Here is an 18,033-nt window from a genome sequence, read left to right on the forward strand (position 1 = left end):
ATGTTAAAAATAAGTCAAATTATTATTATTATTTTTAATTTAATGCTAAGAGTAAATCTTTATATCAACTTGAGGTTGATATAAAGTAAAACAAATAAGGTTTTATGCCTTTTCTGTCAAAGACAACTTTGTTTTTTATAGTAAAACTGAAATATGCAGTATTTAGATGGATAGATAGATAGTACTTTATTGATTCCTTCAGGAGAGTTCCTTTATTTAGCAAATAAAGCCCTCAAAGATCAATAATGCAGGACACCATTGATTTTAATGATTTAATAGTTTTGAGTAATCACAGTGAAAAGTTAAATAAAATCCTACTAAAATATATTTTGAGATCCGAAAGGTTCCCCACTCGTAAAGTGATACATTTTTATTAGATTTTTTTTTAATTTTAACACTTAAATTTCAAGATCAACTTCCGATATACCTGTCGATTTTAAGTTTGAACTATAATTTTGTTTGTTTTATGGTCTTTTGTCAAAACTTTGATGTTTTTATATGGCAACCGCACAACATATGCAATATTTGTTCCACATAAAACATTTTAAAAAGTGATCATTTTTAAGTAATATTTCATTGTAACAGATTTTTTTGTCCTTTTTTTTGAGCAATGGAAAAAAGAAAACAAAGACAAAAGGGGAAAAAAACTGCCTGCATGGCAGCTTTGTGTCAACATTGCCACTGTTTCTTTATTAGATTTCACCTCATTCCACTTTTTTCACTTTTTATTTTTTTATTTTTGCAGAATGTGTGGCGGGTCGGTAAACGATTAGCTGCGGGTCGCAAATGGCCCCCGGGCCGCACTTTGGACACCCCTGGTTTAATTTAAGTAACGTCATATAAGGGCTTCACGGTGGAAGAGGAGTTAGTGCGTCTGCCTCACAATACGAAAGTCCTGCAGTCCTGGGTTCAATCCCAGGCTCGGGATCTTTCTGTGGGGAGTTTGCATGTTCTCCCCGTGAATGCGTGGGTTCCCTACGGGTACTCCGGCTTCCTCCCACTTCCAAAGACATGCACCTGGCATCACTAAATTGGCCCTAGTGTGTGAATGTGAGTGTGAATGTGTTCTGTCTATCTGTGTTGGCCCTGTGATGAGGAAGCGACTTGTCCAGGGTGTACGCCGCCTTCCGCCCGATTGTAGCTGAGATAGGCGCCAGCGCCCCCCGCGACCCCAAAAGGGAATAAGCGGTAGAAATGGATGGATGGAACATCATATAAGTCTAAGCGTTAAACTAATAATATCACAGGTGTACATTTAGGCATTGGGGTGTAATCCACAAAACGAATACTTTACGAACACTAACACAGGGGTCAGCAACCCGCGGCTCTGGAGCCGCATGCGGCTCTTTAGCGCCGCCCTTGTGGCTCTCTGGAGCTTTTTCAAAAATATATGAAAAATGGAAATGATGAGGGGAAAAAAAAACATTTTCTTCCTTTAATTTGGTTTCTGTAGGAGGACAAACATGACACAAACCTCCCTAATTGCTATAAAGCACACTGTTTATGTTTCACTGATTCGAGTATTTGGCGAACGCCGTTTTGTCCTACTAATTTTGGCGGTCCTGGAAATCACCCTAGTTTGTTTACAATTAACATGTATAACTTTCTCCGACTTTCTAAGACGTGATTTATGCCACTTCTTTTTCTGTCTGATTTTGTCCACCAAACTTATAACATTGTGCTTGAATGGACAAAGGTGAGTTTTGTTGATGTTATTGACTTATGTGGTCACTTCATGACTGTAAGCTAATCGAAGCTAACATGCTATTTAGGCTAGCTGTATGTATATATTGCATCCTTATGCCTCATTTGTAGCTATATTTGAGCTCATTTAGTTTCCTATAAGTCCTCATAATTCAATGTATATCTCATGACACACTATCTGTTTGTAATATGGCTTTTAATTTATTGCGGCTCCAGACAGATTTGTTTTTGTATTTTTGGTCCAATATGGCTCTTTCAATATTTTGGGTTGCCGACCCCTGATGTAACACATGAGTTTTAAAACCTGATGACATACCTGCCCTTAAAATGAGGGTACCAATAATAAGAAGTCATATGCAAGGATGTTGTGTAAGTTGTACTGTAAAGTGTGCAATCACTGTCTGCACAGCTTGTATGAAGGAATCTACCTCTATAAATGTAAAGTGGCAGTTTCACACAAGTGCAGACAGCCCCACTATTGTCTGCTTGCAGGCACAATGAGAGACTGTGCAGTGGCGACAACACGCAGTGTGACAAGAGCTTGAACACATGGCCACGAAATAATAATCTTTTCTTACCCATAAGCTCTTTAGGGACCTCTGACACTTCCTCGCTCATTTTGCGCACACTGCAAAAGATCCCAAAGAAAAACGAGGAGGAAGAAGAGGCGTCACTCTCAGCTGGAAAACAACAGGAAAGAAGGAGAAAGAAGTGCCAGGTGGTGCCACTCTTTGCCGCCCCGCCGGTGCCACTCTAGCCGGTTACATGCTTTTCTCCCCCCGCGGTGCCTGAACAATGTGTCGGCGTGACTCGGCGGGCATTTCTTTGTGCTTCGGGCGGCTTTAGGATGACGTGAATCGGAGAACAAGCATGCCGGAGCCCAGATGAGTCGTCTCTCCGCAGCGTGGAAGGGACATGTACAACATCCTCTTTCGCCGCCCCTCCTGTACCGTAAAGCCGTCGGTAGTGCCGTGGCAGCCAATGGCGGCGAGACCGCGAGACCGAGCCCCTCCCAGGCCTGGTGATGCAAGCCGATGTTCTGCCAGAGCTCCGTGGCGTGGCAATAGTGGGCGGTGGTTGTGATGCTGACAGACGGATAATAATATAAGGAGGCTGCTTCTACGCTGGTCACCTAATGGCTACCCGCGAATCTAAGCGGGCATAACTCAGATTCTATACTATAGGAAAAAAACACGTAGTTATCAAATGCATTTACAGAAATATATTTGAAGGTATATTGTTCGGAAAAAAATATTACCACAATCCGGTTATAGAAGTACAAAAAAATGTAAACATGTCCACTTAGCTTTGCCGACGTCTTTTCCCAGGGACTCGAGGTATAGAAAGTCGACAGGGACATCTTGTGGTAGTTTGAGGTAACTGCACACAGGAAGCACACAAGTAAATTTTCTTTGTATACAGGTGTCAAGCCAAATCTGTGCCCAGCCGAATTAAGTGCCCAGGAGGGGTGTGCGCATGCGCGCACCTGCGCAGTCCACAGGTGCGCCGGGCAGTTTTTTGGCAGGGCGGCGTCATTGTCAAACCAACATGTGTGTAGCGAGAGAGAGACTGTCCACTATTTTTAAAAGCTTAACTCACTAAAATTAAAACTACTGATTTTATTTGTTTCATCCTGCTGTTTGTCCATATTTAATAGCCTAAGACAGGGGTAGAGAACCTATGGCTCGCGAGCCAGATGTGGCTCTCTTGATGACTCCATCTTGCTCTCGGATGAATCTGAGCTGACACTGCTTAACACAATAAGTATTGAATAATTCCACTTGTACTCAAAGTGTTAAAAATAACGTTCACAATATAAAACATGCCCATGCATTTGAATCCATCCATCCTTTTTTCTACCGCACTTGTTCAAGAAGTTGCATAAAGGGTAAGAAGTGATTTATTTATTATTGGTTAGTTTAGGGCTTGCCCTCCTGGGGGTTCTTCAGACCACAAGCACCGACATGAGAGCCTGTTTCAGGGTTACAATATATATATATTTTTTAATAAGTCTCTCAGTTGCTTTCCAGCAATTGTCTTTTTTTCTTTCCTTCACGCTCACACTCTGGCTCCAGCCCCAACCCCATATCTCCTCCTGGCTGCTGCTTATAAACAGAGCGACAGGTAATTAGATAACAAGGCCCAGGTTGGCCATCTACGCATCTGTCGCTGATTTCGAGGCCGGTCGTGGCAACACCCCGCTTTGCTGCAGACCTGCAGGGTACGCCCCCTCCACAGTTAACTTCAGAATATCAATGTTATTACAAAGAATAAGAGACCTATCATGCTCTAAAATTGTTGGTCTTACTTAAAAATGCATGTGTTTAGTTGTGTTCAGTGTTAAAAAAATATATTATATGGCTCTTACGGAAATACATTTAAAAAATATTTGGCTTCTTGGCTCTCTCAGCCAAAAAGGTTCCCGACCCCTGGCCTAAGACAATATATATCACAGTAACTTTGGTATGATACAGTTTTTCTTTTAGCTAACAATATCAGCAAATCCACAGGGGCAATTATTTTGCAAGCCGTCCCATACACACTTTACACAATAGGGTGGGCATATATTTTGCTCTTAAGGCGCTAAATATATGCCCCGACACGCTTGGGCACTTATTTCGCAGCGGGCACTTATTTGGCTAGACACCGGCGGGTGCAAATTGATTACCGTATTTCCTTGAATTGCCGCTGGGGAGCTAATTAATTTCAAACTTCTTCTCACTCCTGCGCTTACCAAAGGCATGCGGTAAAAGTAAGCATGCGCTAATTATTTTAAAACCTCTTCTCACTCCAGCATTTACCAGAGGTATGCAGTACAAATTTGAGTGTGATGTAAGCTTGGACCTTTAATCCTACTGAGTTCCTCTTAATCTTCTTCCGTTTATGCAATTTCAAATTACCGGTATTGAAATCCGCCTCCTCCATTTTGAAAATGATCACAGGGGAAGTGTCACTCGTGACTTCACGAGTTTGACCAGGCGGTAATACTAAGCATGCCCTAATTATTTTAGGAAGCGAGTTTGACCCGGCAGTAATTCAAGGAAGGCGCATACTATATGCCCTGCGGCAATTCAAGGGAATACGGTATGTGCATTACCGCCACCCACCGGATGTCCGCATTTTTCCACTGCGGGTCACACACTGGAAAATCCATCTATTTCTACCGCTTGCCCATCTCGAGGTCGTGGGGGTGCTGGAGCCTTGCCCATCTGTATTCGGGTGGAAGGCGGTGTACACCCTGGACAAGTCACCACCTCATTGCAGGGCCAACACAGATAGACAGACAACATTCACACTCACATTCACACACTAGGGACTATTTAGTGTTGCCAATCAACCTATCCCCAGGTGCATGTCTTTGGCGGTGGGAGGAAGCCGGAAGAACCCACGCAGTCACGGGGAGAACATACAAACTCCACACAGAAAGACCCTAAGGACTAGGAGTGTGGGAAAAAATCGATTCGAATACGAATCGCGATTCTCACGTTGTGCAATTCGGAATCGATTCTCATTTTTTTTTAAATCAATTTTCTTTCTTTTTTTTATCAACCCAACAAACCAATACACATCAATACCATAACAATGCAATCCAATTCCAAAAGCAAACCTGACCCAGCAACACTCAGAACTGCAGTAAACAGAGCAATTGAGAGGAGACACAAACACGAAACAGAACAAACCAGAAGTAGTGAAACAAAAATGAATATTATCAACAACAGTATCATTCTTAGTTATAATTTCAGCATAACAGTGATTAAAAATCCCTCATTGACATTATCATGAGACATTTATAAAAATAAAAAAAAAGAACAAAATTGCATCACATCTCATAAGCTTGACAACACATTGTGTCCAATGTTTTCACAAAGATAAAATAAGTCATATTTTAGGTTCGTTTAATAGTTAAAACAAAGTTACATTATTGCAATAAGTTGATAAAACATTGTCCTTTACAATTATAAAAGCTTTTAAAGAAAAAAAACTACTACTCTGCAAGCATGTCAGCAGACTGGGGTGGATCCTGCTGAAATCCTATGTATTGAATGAATACAGAATCGTTTTGAATCGGAAAAATATCGTTTTTGAATCGAGAATCGCGTTGAATCGAAAAAATCGATATATAATCGAATCACAACCCCAAGAATCGATATTGAATCGAATCGTGGGACACCCAAAGATTCGCAGCCCTACTAAGGACCCAGGACCTTCTTATTGTGAGGCACACGCACTATAGCTCCAATTCCACCGTGCTGCCACTGGAAAATCAAAGTCAATATACCAAAAGTAGTGAAACAAAAATGAATATTATCAACAACAGTATCATTATTAGTTATAATTTCAGCATAACACAGATTAAAAATCCCTCATTGACATTATCATTAGACATTTATAAAAATGTACATGTATATGTACAGTATATTTATAAATATATATATTTATAAAAACAATTATATAAAATGTTTTTAACTTCTAGTGTTTTTAAAATTGGTACCAGGGACCCGGAAAGATCTCTGTCATAAAAAATAAAAAAAATGTGGTATTATTTTTTTTCTTTTATTATCCTTCCTCGCTTAAATCTCTAGATTAACTTCAGGTCCATCCGTCGATATAAAGTATACATTTTTTTTAAATATTGTATGCCCTTTGTCAAAGACAACCTGGTTTTTATGGCAAAAACCAAGAAACAAATGTTATATAGTCCCCCTCCCCAAAAAAAATTGAAGTAGAATATGTGATGTAAAGCAATTTCAGCCTTAAATAGGTAAATACTTCATAACACCATTTTAATTATTATTATTATTATTTTTAGCAATAACAGTTGAAAAACAAAACATTCTAAAATGTTTGGGGATTTAAAAAGGCCCCTCACATAAAAGTGTTACAAATAAGTCATGCTTTTTTATTTTTTATTTTTTTACTTTCATGACTTAGGTCTCTCAAGATCAACTTTTTCTAACCTATCTGTTGATCATTAGATTTTATTAATTTACTTTTGGTTTGTTTAATGCATTTTTTTTTGTCAAAAAAAACATTGTACACACAAAATATGCAATATTTAACCCCCAGGAAATATATAAAGGTAGAATATATGATCTAAATTAATTGGAGCCATGGATAGGTCAATAATTCATAACATCATTTATTATGATTCATTATTACTATCAGTATGATAAATTATTATATTATTAAGCAATGACAGCTTTAAAGCGAATAACAGCCTGTATGGCAGCTTTGGGTTAATAGATTCAACATTGCAACTTTTTCTTAGTCCTTTTCACCTGTTTGCTTTTTTTCCCCACTTTTTATGTTGTTATTATTAATATTATTTTAAGAGTATTATAAGAGTGTCACAAGCCGTTAAAAAATGAGCTGCTGGCCGCACTTTGGACAACCCTGGCTTACTGTCTAGGGTGTCAAACTCGTTTACATAACATCACAGTTATGGCTGAATTTGCCTATGAATTTGATTATTCTATATATTTTTCACGTACACTGTAAAAAAATAAAAAAAAATCTGTAGATTTTACCGTTAAAAACTGGCAACAGTCACCAGAATTTTACTGTGAAATCTACAGCATTTTTTTTTTTTTACAATGTATTACAGTAAATGGAAAAACAGTGCCATTGTTTTTTTTTATGGAATAATACTTGCAGCATAGTCGCCAACATTTGTTTTACAACATATTTATCATTACCACTTTTTTCTTTTTATTCTGGCAACTGAGCTGCCAGTGTTTTACCGTAAAACATTTGATATGTTATTACATTTGCAGTAATGCATTTTAAAACAACAACCGTAGATTTTATGGTTAAAAAAACAAAGAAAAACACAAAAACCTGGCACCTCAGTTGACATAATTTTACCTTAAAAAACAGTGGTAGTTTTTTCAATTTACAGTAGTGTGCTGTAGTGAAGTGAACAATATTTATATAGCGCTGTTCTCTAGAGACTCAAAGCACTTCACACAGTGAAACGCAATATCTAAGTTACATTTAAACCAGTGTGGGTGGCACTGGGAGCAAGGTGGATAAAGTGTCTTGCCTAAGGACACAACGGCAGTGACTAGGACGTACATAATATATTTAGCTCAATTATCTTCTCTATTTTTTTCCTTATCTTTTGTATTTTGCGCAATATAAAATGACATGTTCTACTGTTTGAAGATTATTTGTCGCAGTTCACAGTCTTGATGTCTACTAGAAATAGTATTTAATTCTACCCGGCATGTTTCCAGCCTCAGACGAGTGATTACTGTTTCCTCGTTTCTGCATCTGCCACCCCGACGTCCCGAGCCAACTTGAGGATTGATAGTGAAAAATGATCTTTCCCTATTTCCATGACACCACCGGTCCAGCAGTGTTTTCATAATTTATGTTTGAATCAATGACTTGACTTCTGATGTACTAATGACAATGACATTAATTTCCAGTCGTTATTGCTTGCTTTGCATATATTTGTCTGCTGGTTCATTTCCCATCACTCCTACATGAGCTGGGACCCAAACAAATTTGATAATATGAGTTCTTATCAAAGGCAGCACGGTGGACAGCGGTTAGTGCATTTGCCTCACAATACGAAAGTGCTGAGTTCAAATCTGTGTGGAGTTTGCTTGTTCTCCCCGTGACTGCGTGGGCTCCCTCGGGTACTCCGATTTCCTTCCACCTCCAAAGACATGCACCTGGGGATAGGTTGATTGGCAACACTAAATTGGCCCTAGTGTGTGAATGTGAGTGTGAATGTTGTCTGTCTATCTGTGTTGGCCCTGCAATGAGGTGGCGACTTGTTCAGGGTGTACCCCGCTTTCCGCCCGAATGCAGCTGAGATAGGCTCCAGCACCCCCTGCAACTCCGAAAGAGACAAGTGGTAGAAAATGGATGGATGGATGGAGTTGTTGACAGCATTTCTAAAACCTCATACATAGACCCAAGCCAATGGTCATGTTTACATTTAATGTACATGTATTGTCCTGAGACTAAACCCCTCACATTATTGCACTTGTGCATGAAAATAATGTCAATTTGTGCAATTTATCACATATCAAAAACAGTGCAATTTGTAAAGAGATGCTAAATAACAGCCAACATTTGACATGACATTCCAAGCTTCAGTCAAATAAGAAGACATGTGATAAACTACAATTTGGTGCCTGCTGTTCAATTTCTTTAAGCTTCTTCTCTAACTTCTTCACAATGGAGGACAGCTGAGACTGTTTCAGAAAGTGCGGCAGTTTCTTCAGATGAGTTTGTGGCGCCTGATGCAGCAATTCCTTGATTCGGTCCAACATAGGACCTCGCTGCTCAGGACGCCGAAAGGAGCTAAGGCGAATGGTGTGTCTTTCTTCACTTGATTGAAACCTGTGGAGAAGATGCCTCATTGGTGTGATATAAAAACATTACTTTGGTGAATTTTAGATGGTTGACTCACCTGCGAAAAAATCTCTTCATTTTGATCATGTGCATTCTGTGCATACTAAAGAAGCCAGAGAGGAAAGTTCTGAGCTGTTCACCTAGAGGGAACCACAGGACAAGATTCCAAAGCAATGAAATAGGAAGTATTATTATCTAGTACTATTGTTGTTGCTTATTTACTTATAACCACAGGGTTTATTGCAATTTGTTGCTTAAATTGTAGGATTACACAAAAACAACTGTGCTAATTCTGCGATGGGGTGGCGACTTGTCCAGGGTGTAACCCGCCTACCGCCCGGATGGAACTGAGATAGGCTCCAGCGACCCCCCCGCCACCCCAAAAAGGCACAAGCGGTTGAAAATGGATTGATGGAACTGTGCTAATTTGCACAAAAAAGTAAGTGAGGCAAAGGCGGAAGAAGAACCATTTCAATGCAATAACTGCTCAGTAGCCTTGGGGTTAGACTAGAGCAGTGGTTCTTAAACAGGGTTCGATCGAACCCTAGGGGTTTGGTGAGTCGGCCTCAGCGATTCGGTGGAGCCTCCACTCAAGCCACACCCGACTCATCGTGTACATAAAAACTTCTCCCTATCGGCATATTAGGGATACGGCAACAGCAGAACCCAAACTGATTTGCACTTTGTTACGAGTTCATGCACTGTGTGTGTTTTGTTCTTTAAACAAGGTGATGTTCTTGCACGGTTGAGCACCAGTGAAAGACCATATAACTTTGTCTTGAATTTGAAAAACATTTTATTTTTCACTAAAGAAGGGTTCGGTGGATGCGCATATGAAACTGGTGGGGTTCAGTACCTCCAACAAGGTTAAGAACCACTGGACTAGAGTGTCTGCCCTGAGACTGGAAGGTCGTGACTCCAAACCCTGGCCGAGTCATACCAAGGACTATAAAAATGGGACCTACCTGCTTGACACTCAGCATCAAGGGTTGAAATTGAAGGTAAATCATCAAAATTATTCTCGAGCGCGGCCACCGCTGCTGCTCATTGCTCCCTCACCTCCCAACGTGTGGAACAAGGTGATAGGTCAAATGCAGAGAGTAATTTCACCACACCAAGTGTGTGTGTGTGACTATCAGTGGTACTTTAACTTTAATAAAGGATGCAGGATATTACTGCAGTATACACCAAGGAGGTTATGACAGCACGAGGGTATTCCAGAAAGCAGGTTAAGCTTCCGGGGCAGCACGGTGGTTACAGGGGTTAGTGCATGTGCCTCACACTACGAAGGTCCTCACTAGTACTGGGTTCAATCCCAGGCTCGGGATCTTTCTGTGTGGAGTTTGCATGTTCTCCCCTGCGTGGGTTCCCTCCGGGTACTCCGGCTTCCTCCCACCGCCAAAAACATGCACCTTGGGATAGGTTAATTGGCAACACTAAATTGACACTAGTGTGTGAATGTGAGTGTGAATGTTAAATGATAAATAGGTCGTACTTGTATAGCGCTTTTCTACCTTCTAGGTACTCAAAGGGCTTTGACACTACTTCCACATTCACCCATTCACACACACATTCACACACTGATGGAGGGAGCTGCCATGCAAGTCGCTAACCAGCACCCATCAGGAGCAAGGGTGCCGTGTCTTGCTCAGGACACAACGGACGTGACGAGGTTGGTACTAGGTGGGGATTGAACCAGGGATCCTCAGGTTGTGCACGGCCATTTTTCCACTGCGCCACGCCGTTGTTTGTCTATCTGTGTTGGCCCTGTGGTGAGGTGGGGACTTGTCCAGGGTGTACCCCGCCTTCCGCCCGATTGTAGCTGAGATAGGCCACAGCGCCCCCCGCAGCCCAGAATACAATAAGCGGTAGAAAATGGATGGATGGATGGAGCTTAAGCTTCCAGAACAGAGCCTGCTCTCTGGTAGGTTTTCTTGATCAGACCCTGACAGTTTTCAAGTCACCTCCCTCCTGATAGAGGTGAATCAAGCAGTCAGACATGATGTGTCTGTACATTTGTAACCAGTGGATGTTAAAACCAAATCAATTCCTGAAAAAGGTTAGCTAGATATAGTATTACATAAGACTGCTAAGAAAAAAAGTATTTCATTAGTCATATAAAAACAATACCTGATTTTAGATACTTAAAGGCCTACTGAAATGAGATTTTCTTATTCAAACGTGGATAGCAGGTCCATTCTATGTGTCATACTTGATCATTTCAAGATTTTGCAATATTTTTGCTGAAAGGATTTAGTAGAGATCAGCAACGATAAAGTTTGCAACTTTTGGTGGCAAATAAAAAAGCCTTGCCTGTACCGGAAGTAGCAGATGATGTGCGCGTGATGTCACGGGTTGTGGAGCTCCTCACATTGTTTACAATCATGGCCACCAGCAGCGAGAGCGATTCGGACAGAGAAAGCGACGATTTCCCCATTAATTTCAGCGAGGATGAAAGATTTGTGGATGAAGAAAGTGAAAGTGAAGGACTAGAGAAAAAAACAAACAAAGAAAAAAAAACTAGGCGGCAGAGCGATTCAGATGTTATTAGAAAAATTTACTCGGATAATTCTGGAAAATCCCTTATCTGCTTATTGTATTATTAGTGTTTTAGTGTGATTATATGGTCGTACCTGTACAACCTGAAAGTTGGAGGGGTGTGGCCACGGGTGTGGCGACAACCAGTGTCTCCGAGATAAGCCACATTTCTCGACGAGGCGGTGGAAGCATCCGATGGTCGGGGGCGGCCGGTGGGAGGAGGCAAGAGAGTCCGCAGCTGCCTCTTTGACGGGCGCATGAGGAGCGACGCAAGCTCTCCCCTCATGTCTATGGTAAGAGCCGACTTATTACCACCATTTTCTCACCAAAACCTGCCGGTTGACATGTGGTAGGGAACCATGTTCGCTTGACCGCTCTGTTCCACAGTAAAGTTTCACCGTGATCTTTCAGGAATGTAAACAAGGAAACACCGGCTGTGCTTGTTTTGCTAAAGGCGGCCACAATACACCGCTTCCCACCTACAGCTTTCTTCTTCAACGTCTTCATTATTAATTGAACATATTGCAAAAGATTCAGCAACACAGATGTCCATAATACTGTAGAATTATGTGATGAAAAGAGACGGCTTATAGCTGTGAACTGTGCTGGAACAAAATGTCCTCTACAATTCGTGACGTCACTTGCACGCATCATCATACCGCAACGTTTTAGCATGATAATTCCGTGGGAAATTTAAAATTGCAATTTAGTAATCTAAACCGGCCGTATTGGCATGTGTTGCAATGTTAATATTTCATCTTTGATGTATAAGCTATCAGACTTTGTGGTCGGTAGTAGTGGGTTTCAGTAGGCCTTTAATGTTTATTGCATTTGTTGTTTGGATTAAAACAAAATTGTACAAAATGAAACATTACATTTTTGTAATTTTTCATTATTTTAAATATATCTAAAATTTGTGCTATATCCTGTAAGCAAAATATAAATATTTTTGTTACTTTGATTAGAGATATGTAATCTGTCTGAGTCATAATTACATGTTTAATTATTAGAATTAGTATTAATTAAAAAGTCTTTTTTTTTTTTGTTAGTAAATCATCATTGTAAATATTACTGACATGTGAACTACTATAATTACAATAAGCAAACTAACCTGCCAACGGCATTTTAAATTTCAGATTGTTCTTGTTTCAAAACAGTTTGTAAACGGTGATTAAATATTGAATCAATAAACTTCCACTTTCAAACTTAAGCATTGACTCCGGTAGTACCTGTCTGTCATTTTAGTCCAATCTTATTTTACGGTATACCTATATATACTTATTTTACTTTCAAAAAAAATATTTATATTTACCATAAACACACATGAACACTTTTGGTTCCAGCTGTGTAAAGAAAGACAATATTTTCTATCCTGGTGAATTGCAGAATTAGCGCCCCATTAACGCTTGTGCAACCCTCGGACCCTAAATGACATTACATTTTCCTTAGGTGATATGATTGTCCAGTAAGTTTCAATTTCAATTGTTTTCCCCATATCCCTTTAGGGGCTTCGTACTACGGATCCGTACATCGTCGTTAGAACAGGATATGAACATAACTTATACACACGTTCTTTTAAAGGGGAACTGCGCTATATTTTGGAATGTTGCCTATCGCTCAAAATCATTATCAATCATGATCACACGTATTTTTTTTTTTTTTTCAGGATTTTAAAGATGATGAAAAAAATGCTTGCAAAATGCTGCTAATGGGAATCACCGTTGAAGCCCTCAAAGCCCTCTAAAATAACTTCAAAACCCTCCATCATTGTTTTATGTACACACTGCAAGTATATATAAAATGTAGTAACAATATGTAATATGCATAATATTTTCCGTATTTTGGTCATCTTATGCATTACCGTGACTTCTTTCCTCAGCGCATTTATTACCATTTCAATAGCAACGCAATTCCAACTTCCGGCAACAAATTGTGTGTTCCTACTTCGAGAAACAAATGCGAGTGTGTTCTAATCACAGCAGACTTTGTAACAGACGATGAAGACGACTATTTCTGGACAAATGAGGAGTAACAACCTTATCTTTTTGTAGCTGAATATATGGAGGATGAACTGCTGTTTACAGAAGCGAGCACAAACAGACAGTGAAACATGAAACATAAGTCGAGAGAGTAAGGTCAGCTGTTGACGCAAAAGCTAGCTTACCTTTTACTGTTGCAAACTTACGGCTAATACCGTAACATGTCGACGATATGTTACTACGATAGACAAATAGTTCCTCAGTGTTCTCTCACACATTAACAATGTTGCTGCAGCTTGGTGATTATACGGGTCCCGGAACGTAAATGAAGTATAGTTGGCGGTTTTTGGAAGCATTTTGAAAGTGGTTTGGATGCAGAATGAATTGCTCCCTTTAGCTGCATTGCTAGCCACCAAGAACGAGTCGATTTTTACAAATTAGAATGTAAAAAGAAACAAAAACCTTGTTGTCTCTCTCTCATTAGGATTGTGAACGATAGACACAATTCCAAAAAAAGTGCACTTCCCCTTTATGACCTCTTTTGGCCCTAGTGACTTTCTTTATTTTTGTAATCCTGGTATATTACTGTGTTTTTTCTAGGAAAATGTAATGAATTTCATTCTTGCCGAGTGAAAAACGCGAAAATATTGGTATGATGTAATTGCACCTCTCAAACACTCGATAGAACCAGCAAACCATGACGCATTATTAGCTTTGATGAGTTCAAAAATGAGCCAAACTGCCATTAAACAGCTACAATGCACTAAAAATGATGTTGGGCATGTATATAAAAGACTTTTGTGAACTCAATAAAGTCAACCAAGTCCTTCCTGCATGCACTTTCATTCTAGCTCAGCTCAGCAACTTGCACAAGGGTTTATTATGGCTTTTTATTGTGGTCTTATTTCAAAGTAAACACACTCAGGATTGATTAAACAAACTCAGGTCTTCAAGACTTTGTAGAACTTGCTACCTGGAATACCCCGCAGGATTACACATAAACTACAATGCTATACACAACTTTGTGGACTGGCTGTATTAAAAGGGTCCAGGAAGAACCCACTTTTAAGATTATTGTTGATATCTCCAACAAGGCAATATAATTATCAATGGTTTATTTGTTAGTTTGCAGGATTACAAACTATTCTGCAATATCAACTTTCAAAACACCATAGGGAGAGAACATCTAATAAATGTAAGTATTGTTTTATATTGCCTCCCTTCTTGCAAGGGTTGGAATTGGGGGTTAAATCACCAAAAATGATTCCCGGGCGCGGCCACTGCCCCCCTCACCTCCCAGGGGGTGAACAAGGGTGATGGGTCAAATGCAGAGAATAATTTTGCCACACCTAGGGTGTGTGTGTGTGACAATCATGGGTGCTTTAACTTCCATCCATCCATCCATCCATCCATTTTCTTCCGCTTATCTGAGGTCGGGTCGCGGGGGCAGCAGCCTAAGCAGAGAAGCCCAGACTTTCCTCTCCCCAGCCACTTCATCCAGCTCCTCCCGGGGGATCCTGAGGCGTTTCCAGGCCAGCCGGGAGACATTGTCTTCCCAACGTGTCCTGGGTCTTCCCTTTGGCCTCTTGCCGGTCGGACGTGCCTTGAACACCTCCCTAGGGAGGCGTTCGGGTGTCATCCTGAGCAGATGCCCGAACCACCTCATTTGGCTCCTTTCGATGTGGAGGTGCAGCGGCTTTACTTTGAGCTCCTCCCGGATGGCAGAGCTTCTCACCCTATCTCTAAGGGAGAGCCCCGCCACCCGGCTGAGGAAACTCATTTCGGCCGCTTGTACCTGTGATCTTGTCCTATCAGTCATAACCCAAAGCTCATGCCCATAAGTGAAGATGGGAATGTAGATCGACCGGTAAATCTAGAGCTTTACCTTCCGGCTCAGCTCTTTCTTTACCACACCGGAACGATACAGCGTCTGCATTACTGAAGACGCCGCAACGATCCGCCTGTCGATATCACAATCCACTCTTCCCTCACTCGTGAGCAAGACTCCAAGGTAATTGAACACCTTCACTTAGGGCAGGGTCTCCTCCCCAACCCGGATATGGCACTCCACCCTTTCCTGGGCGAGAACCATGGTCTCGTACTTGGACGTGCTGATTTTTCATCCCAGTCATTTTAACTTAACTTAATATTGTTATTTTATTTGAAGAAAAAAAAAAAAAAAAATTAAATACTGCGATGAGGTGGCGACTTGTCCAGGGTGTACCCCGCCTTCCGCCCGATTGTAGCTGAGATAGGCGCCAGCGTCTCCCCACCCCCCGCGACCCCAAAAGGGAATAAGCGGTAGAAAATGGATGGGATGGAATATTTTAAATAGTTTTGCTTAAGCTCTTATTAGTGCTTGATAGTTGTAATCTCCCTAAACAGGCTAACCAAGACTGGTGTAACAATCCTTTGTAATTAATCATGAATTATTAGGGGTTTTATTATAGCACTTCCTATATCAAAAAATGTCAAAATTCCACCTACAAAAAAACTATCTGCTTGAAAATATGGCAATGTCACCTCCAAATATTACCTCCATTTGCAAGATCCTCACAGCGGCCACAAACTGCATCATGGATTGCGGATCCAGGGAGTAGAAGCTGCTGTCCGTTTTCACACTCTTTTTGTTTGACACACTCCTCCAGTGCAGAGGAAGAGGTGGAGAAGAAGCCGTCGGAGCACCTGTGACAGACTGTGTCATTTTGTGCTGTACCTAAAAACAAAGACGAGAGCCTTGAGCGTCGCCACATAAGTCATACTTGCTTATTGTAGTGCATTAGGGTTGAATTCACTTTGTCTAATATTGACTTTATATACAAAAAAATGAATCTAATGTTAAAAAGTTTATCTCATCCTCCTCATATTCGGGCTCAAAAATACAAGGTTCTGGATCACAATTTGTCCTAAAATAGTCTTTGATAGCTCCCACAAGGTCTACCATGAGTAGTAGTAAAAAAGGAAACGTTGTGATGAATCTGTGAAATATATATGCCGCCGTATGCTTAAAATGTGCAAATATATATATACATATGTATATATATATATATATATATATATATATATATATATATATATATATATATATATATATATATATATATATATATATATATATACTTACAGCACGTATATAAAGCATTGATGGAGGTTTTTGAATGTTTTATAAAGCGCTGTTTAGGCAGAATAGAGCGAATCTCAGTAGCTCTATTGTTAACTGACTCTTGCTAGCGCTTATTTATGAGTTAGAATGGATTAAAAAAAGAAAAACAGATCTGTTCTTGTCTTCAAAAATAGTGTAGTTCCCCTTTAAGTGCTGGAAAAAAAAATCCCAAATTGTATTCGAATCAGTAAAAACACCATCTCTTGTGTCACTGGACACACTTAATAACAATAACTGTTCTACAAATTAAGTTGTTTGATTTAGTTGTATTTAAAATTGTAATTGTTGAGATAAAACGTGGATTTTAAAAGGATCTATAACAAGAAGTGAGCTGACATGTTCGTCAAATAAAGTGTTGACAAAGCCAAATGACCATTCAATATGCCCTTATCAATAAAATGTTACCAATCTTTATCAATAAAACTACCTTACTGAAATTAAAAAAAAAAAGGGTCAGAACAATATTAAAAGGAGTCATGTTATGATTCCCCCCCCCCCCACACATAACATGTAATGGTTGTTCTTTGGTCCAAATGTTGCATAGATTATGTTTTCCAGAGCATTGTCAAGACTTTTGTGGGTGATCTTAGTTACATGCCTCTACTCCAACAGCATCTTCTCCCCGTCAGCCATGTTGTACTTTTAGTGCTCCTATATGGAGTCTACTGACGCATATAAGTTAGAACTGTATGCTTCTTTGTCTTACAAATGGCAACAGCGGGGAATTTTGCATGCATGTGCATGTATGAGCCAGTCAGCCTCACAACAAATGGATAGAGGAAAAAAATAAGGAACATATGGACTGCATCATTGGAGTACACATGAATAAGAATGGCGGACTCGCGCAAAGCTCTTCAGGTAAACGTCTACCATACATAGAGATATACGCTGACGTAGCTAAGGCAAGATACATCACAAGTCTCAAATTCCAAACGGCTCATTAGGAGCAAGTTTGGAAGAAAGTAAGAGTACTTTAAACATATCTCTGAAATGCCTCCATGGTTTAGTTTCAAATTTCCTGTCACGGCCCGGGCGCATTCCAGTGCGCACGCCACTCCTGAGCGGCTGCAATCAATCGGCACGCTGTCGCTGATGAGCTCCCTGGGCTTCTTAAGCCACTGCAGACATTTGTTCCGGACCAGAACAAAGCGACCTGTTCCTGTACAGCAAGCCGACAATATCTATCTCTACGCACCCTCGCTCTCTCTGTATTTCTACCCTTCCGTGTTCATTTGTCACTTGTCCCTTGTCGTCATCCAGCAGCATTCCTCCGTTCCCGCG

At 40.3% G+C, this 18,033-nt stretch overlaps 2 protein-coding genes across 3 annotated transcripts in view; both read right to left on the reverse strand.

Annotated features, from left to right (window-relative positions):
* Window positions 1-2,798, reverse strand: part of LOC133562195 (F-actin-uncapping protein LRRC16A-like) — a 141,941-nt gene extending 139,143 nt beyond the window's left edge. The window contains exon 1 of one of the 2 annotated variants that reach the window (XM_061916153.1): window positions 2,283-2,789. In XM_061916153.1, coding sequence (XP_061772137.1) covers window positions 2,283-2,322 — 40 coding nt within the window. In that variant the 5' untranslated portion in view covers window positions 2,323-2,789. Of the gene's footprint in view, window positions 1-2,282 lie in introns of both variants that reach the window. The other variant, XM_061916154.1, reaches the window with a different exon arrangement.
* A 5,843-nt stretch (window positions 2,799-8,641) lies between these two features.
* LOC133562197 (tumor necrosis factor receptor superfamily member 11B-like) overlaps window positions 8,642-18,033 on the reverse strand; it is a 14,954-nt gene continuing 5,562 nt past the window's right edge. The window contains exons 3-5 of the mRNA XM_061916156.1: window positions 16,126-16,305; window positions 9,131-9,212; window positions 8,642-9,060 (exon numbers count right to left, since the gene is read on the reverse strand). Of these exons, the coding sequence (XP_061772140.1) occupies window positions 8,811-9,060; window positions 9,131-9,212; window positions 16,126-16,305 (512 nt within the window). The 3' untranslated portion in view covers window positions 8,642-8,810. The remainder of the gene's footprint in view (window positions 9,061-9,130; window positions 9,213-16,125; window positions 16,306-18,033) is intronic.

The sequence above is a fragment of the Nerophis ophidion genome, linkage group LG11 (genome assembly GCF_033978795.1).
Source record: "Nerophis ophidion isolate RoL-2023_Sa linkage group LG11, RoL_Noph_v1.0, whole genome shotgun sequence".
NCBI classification, from domain to species: domain Eukaryota; kingdom Metazoa; phylum Chordata; class Actinopteri; order Syngnathiformes; family Syngnathidae; genus Nerophis; species Nerophis ophidion.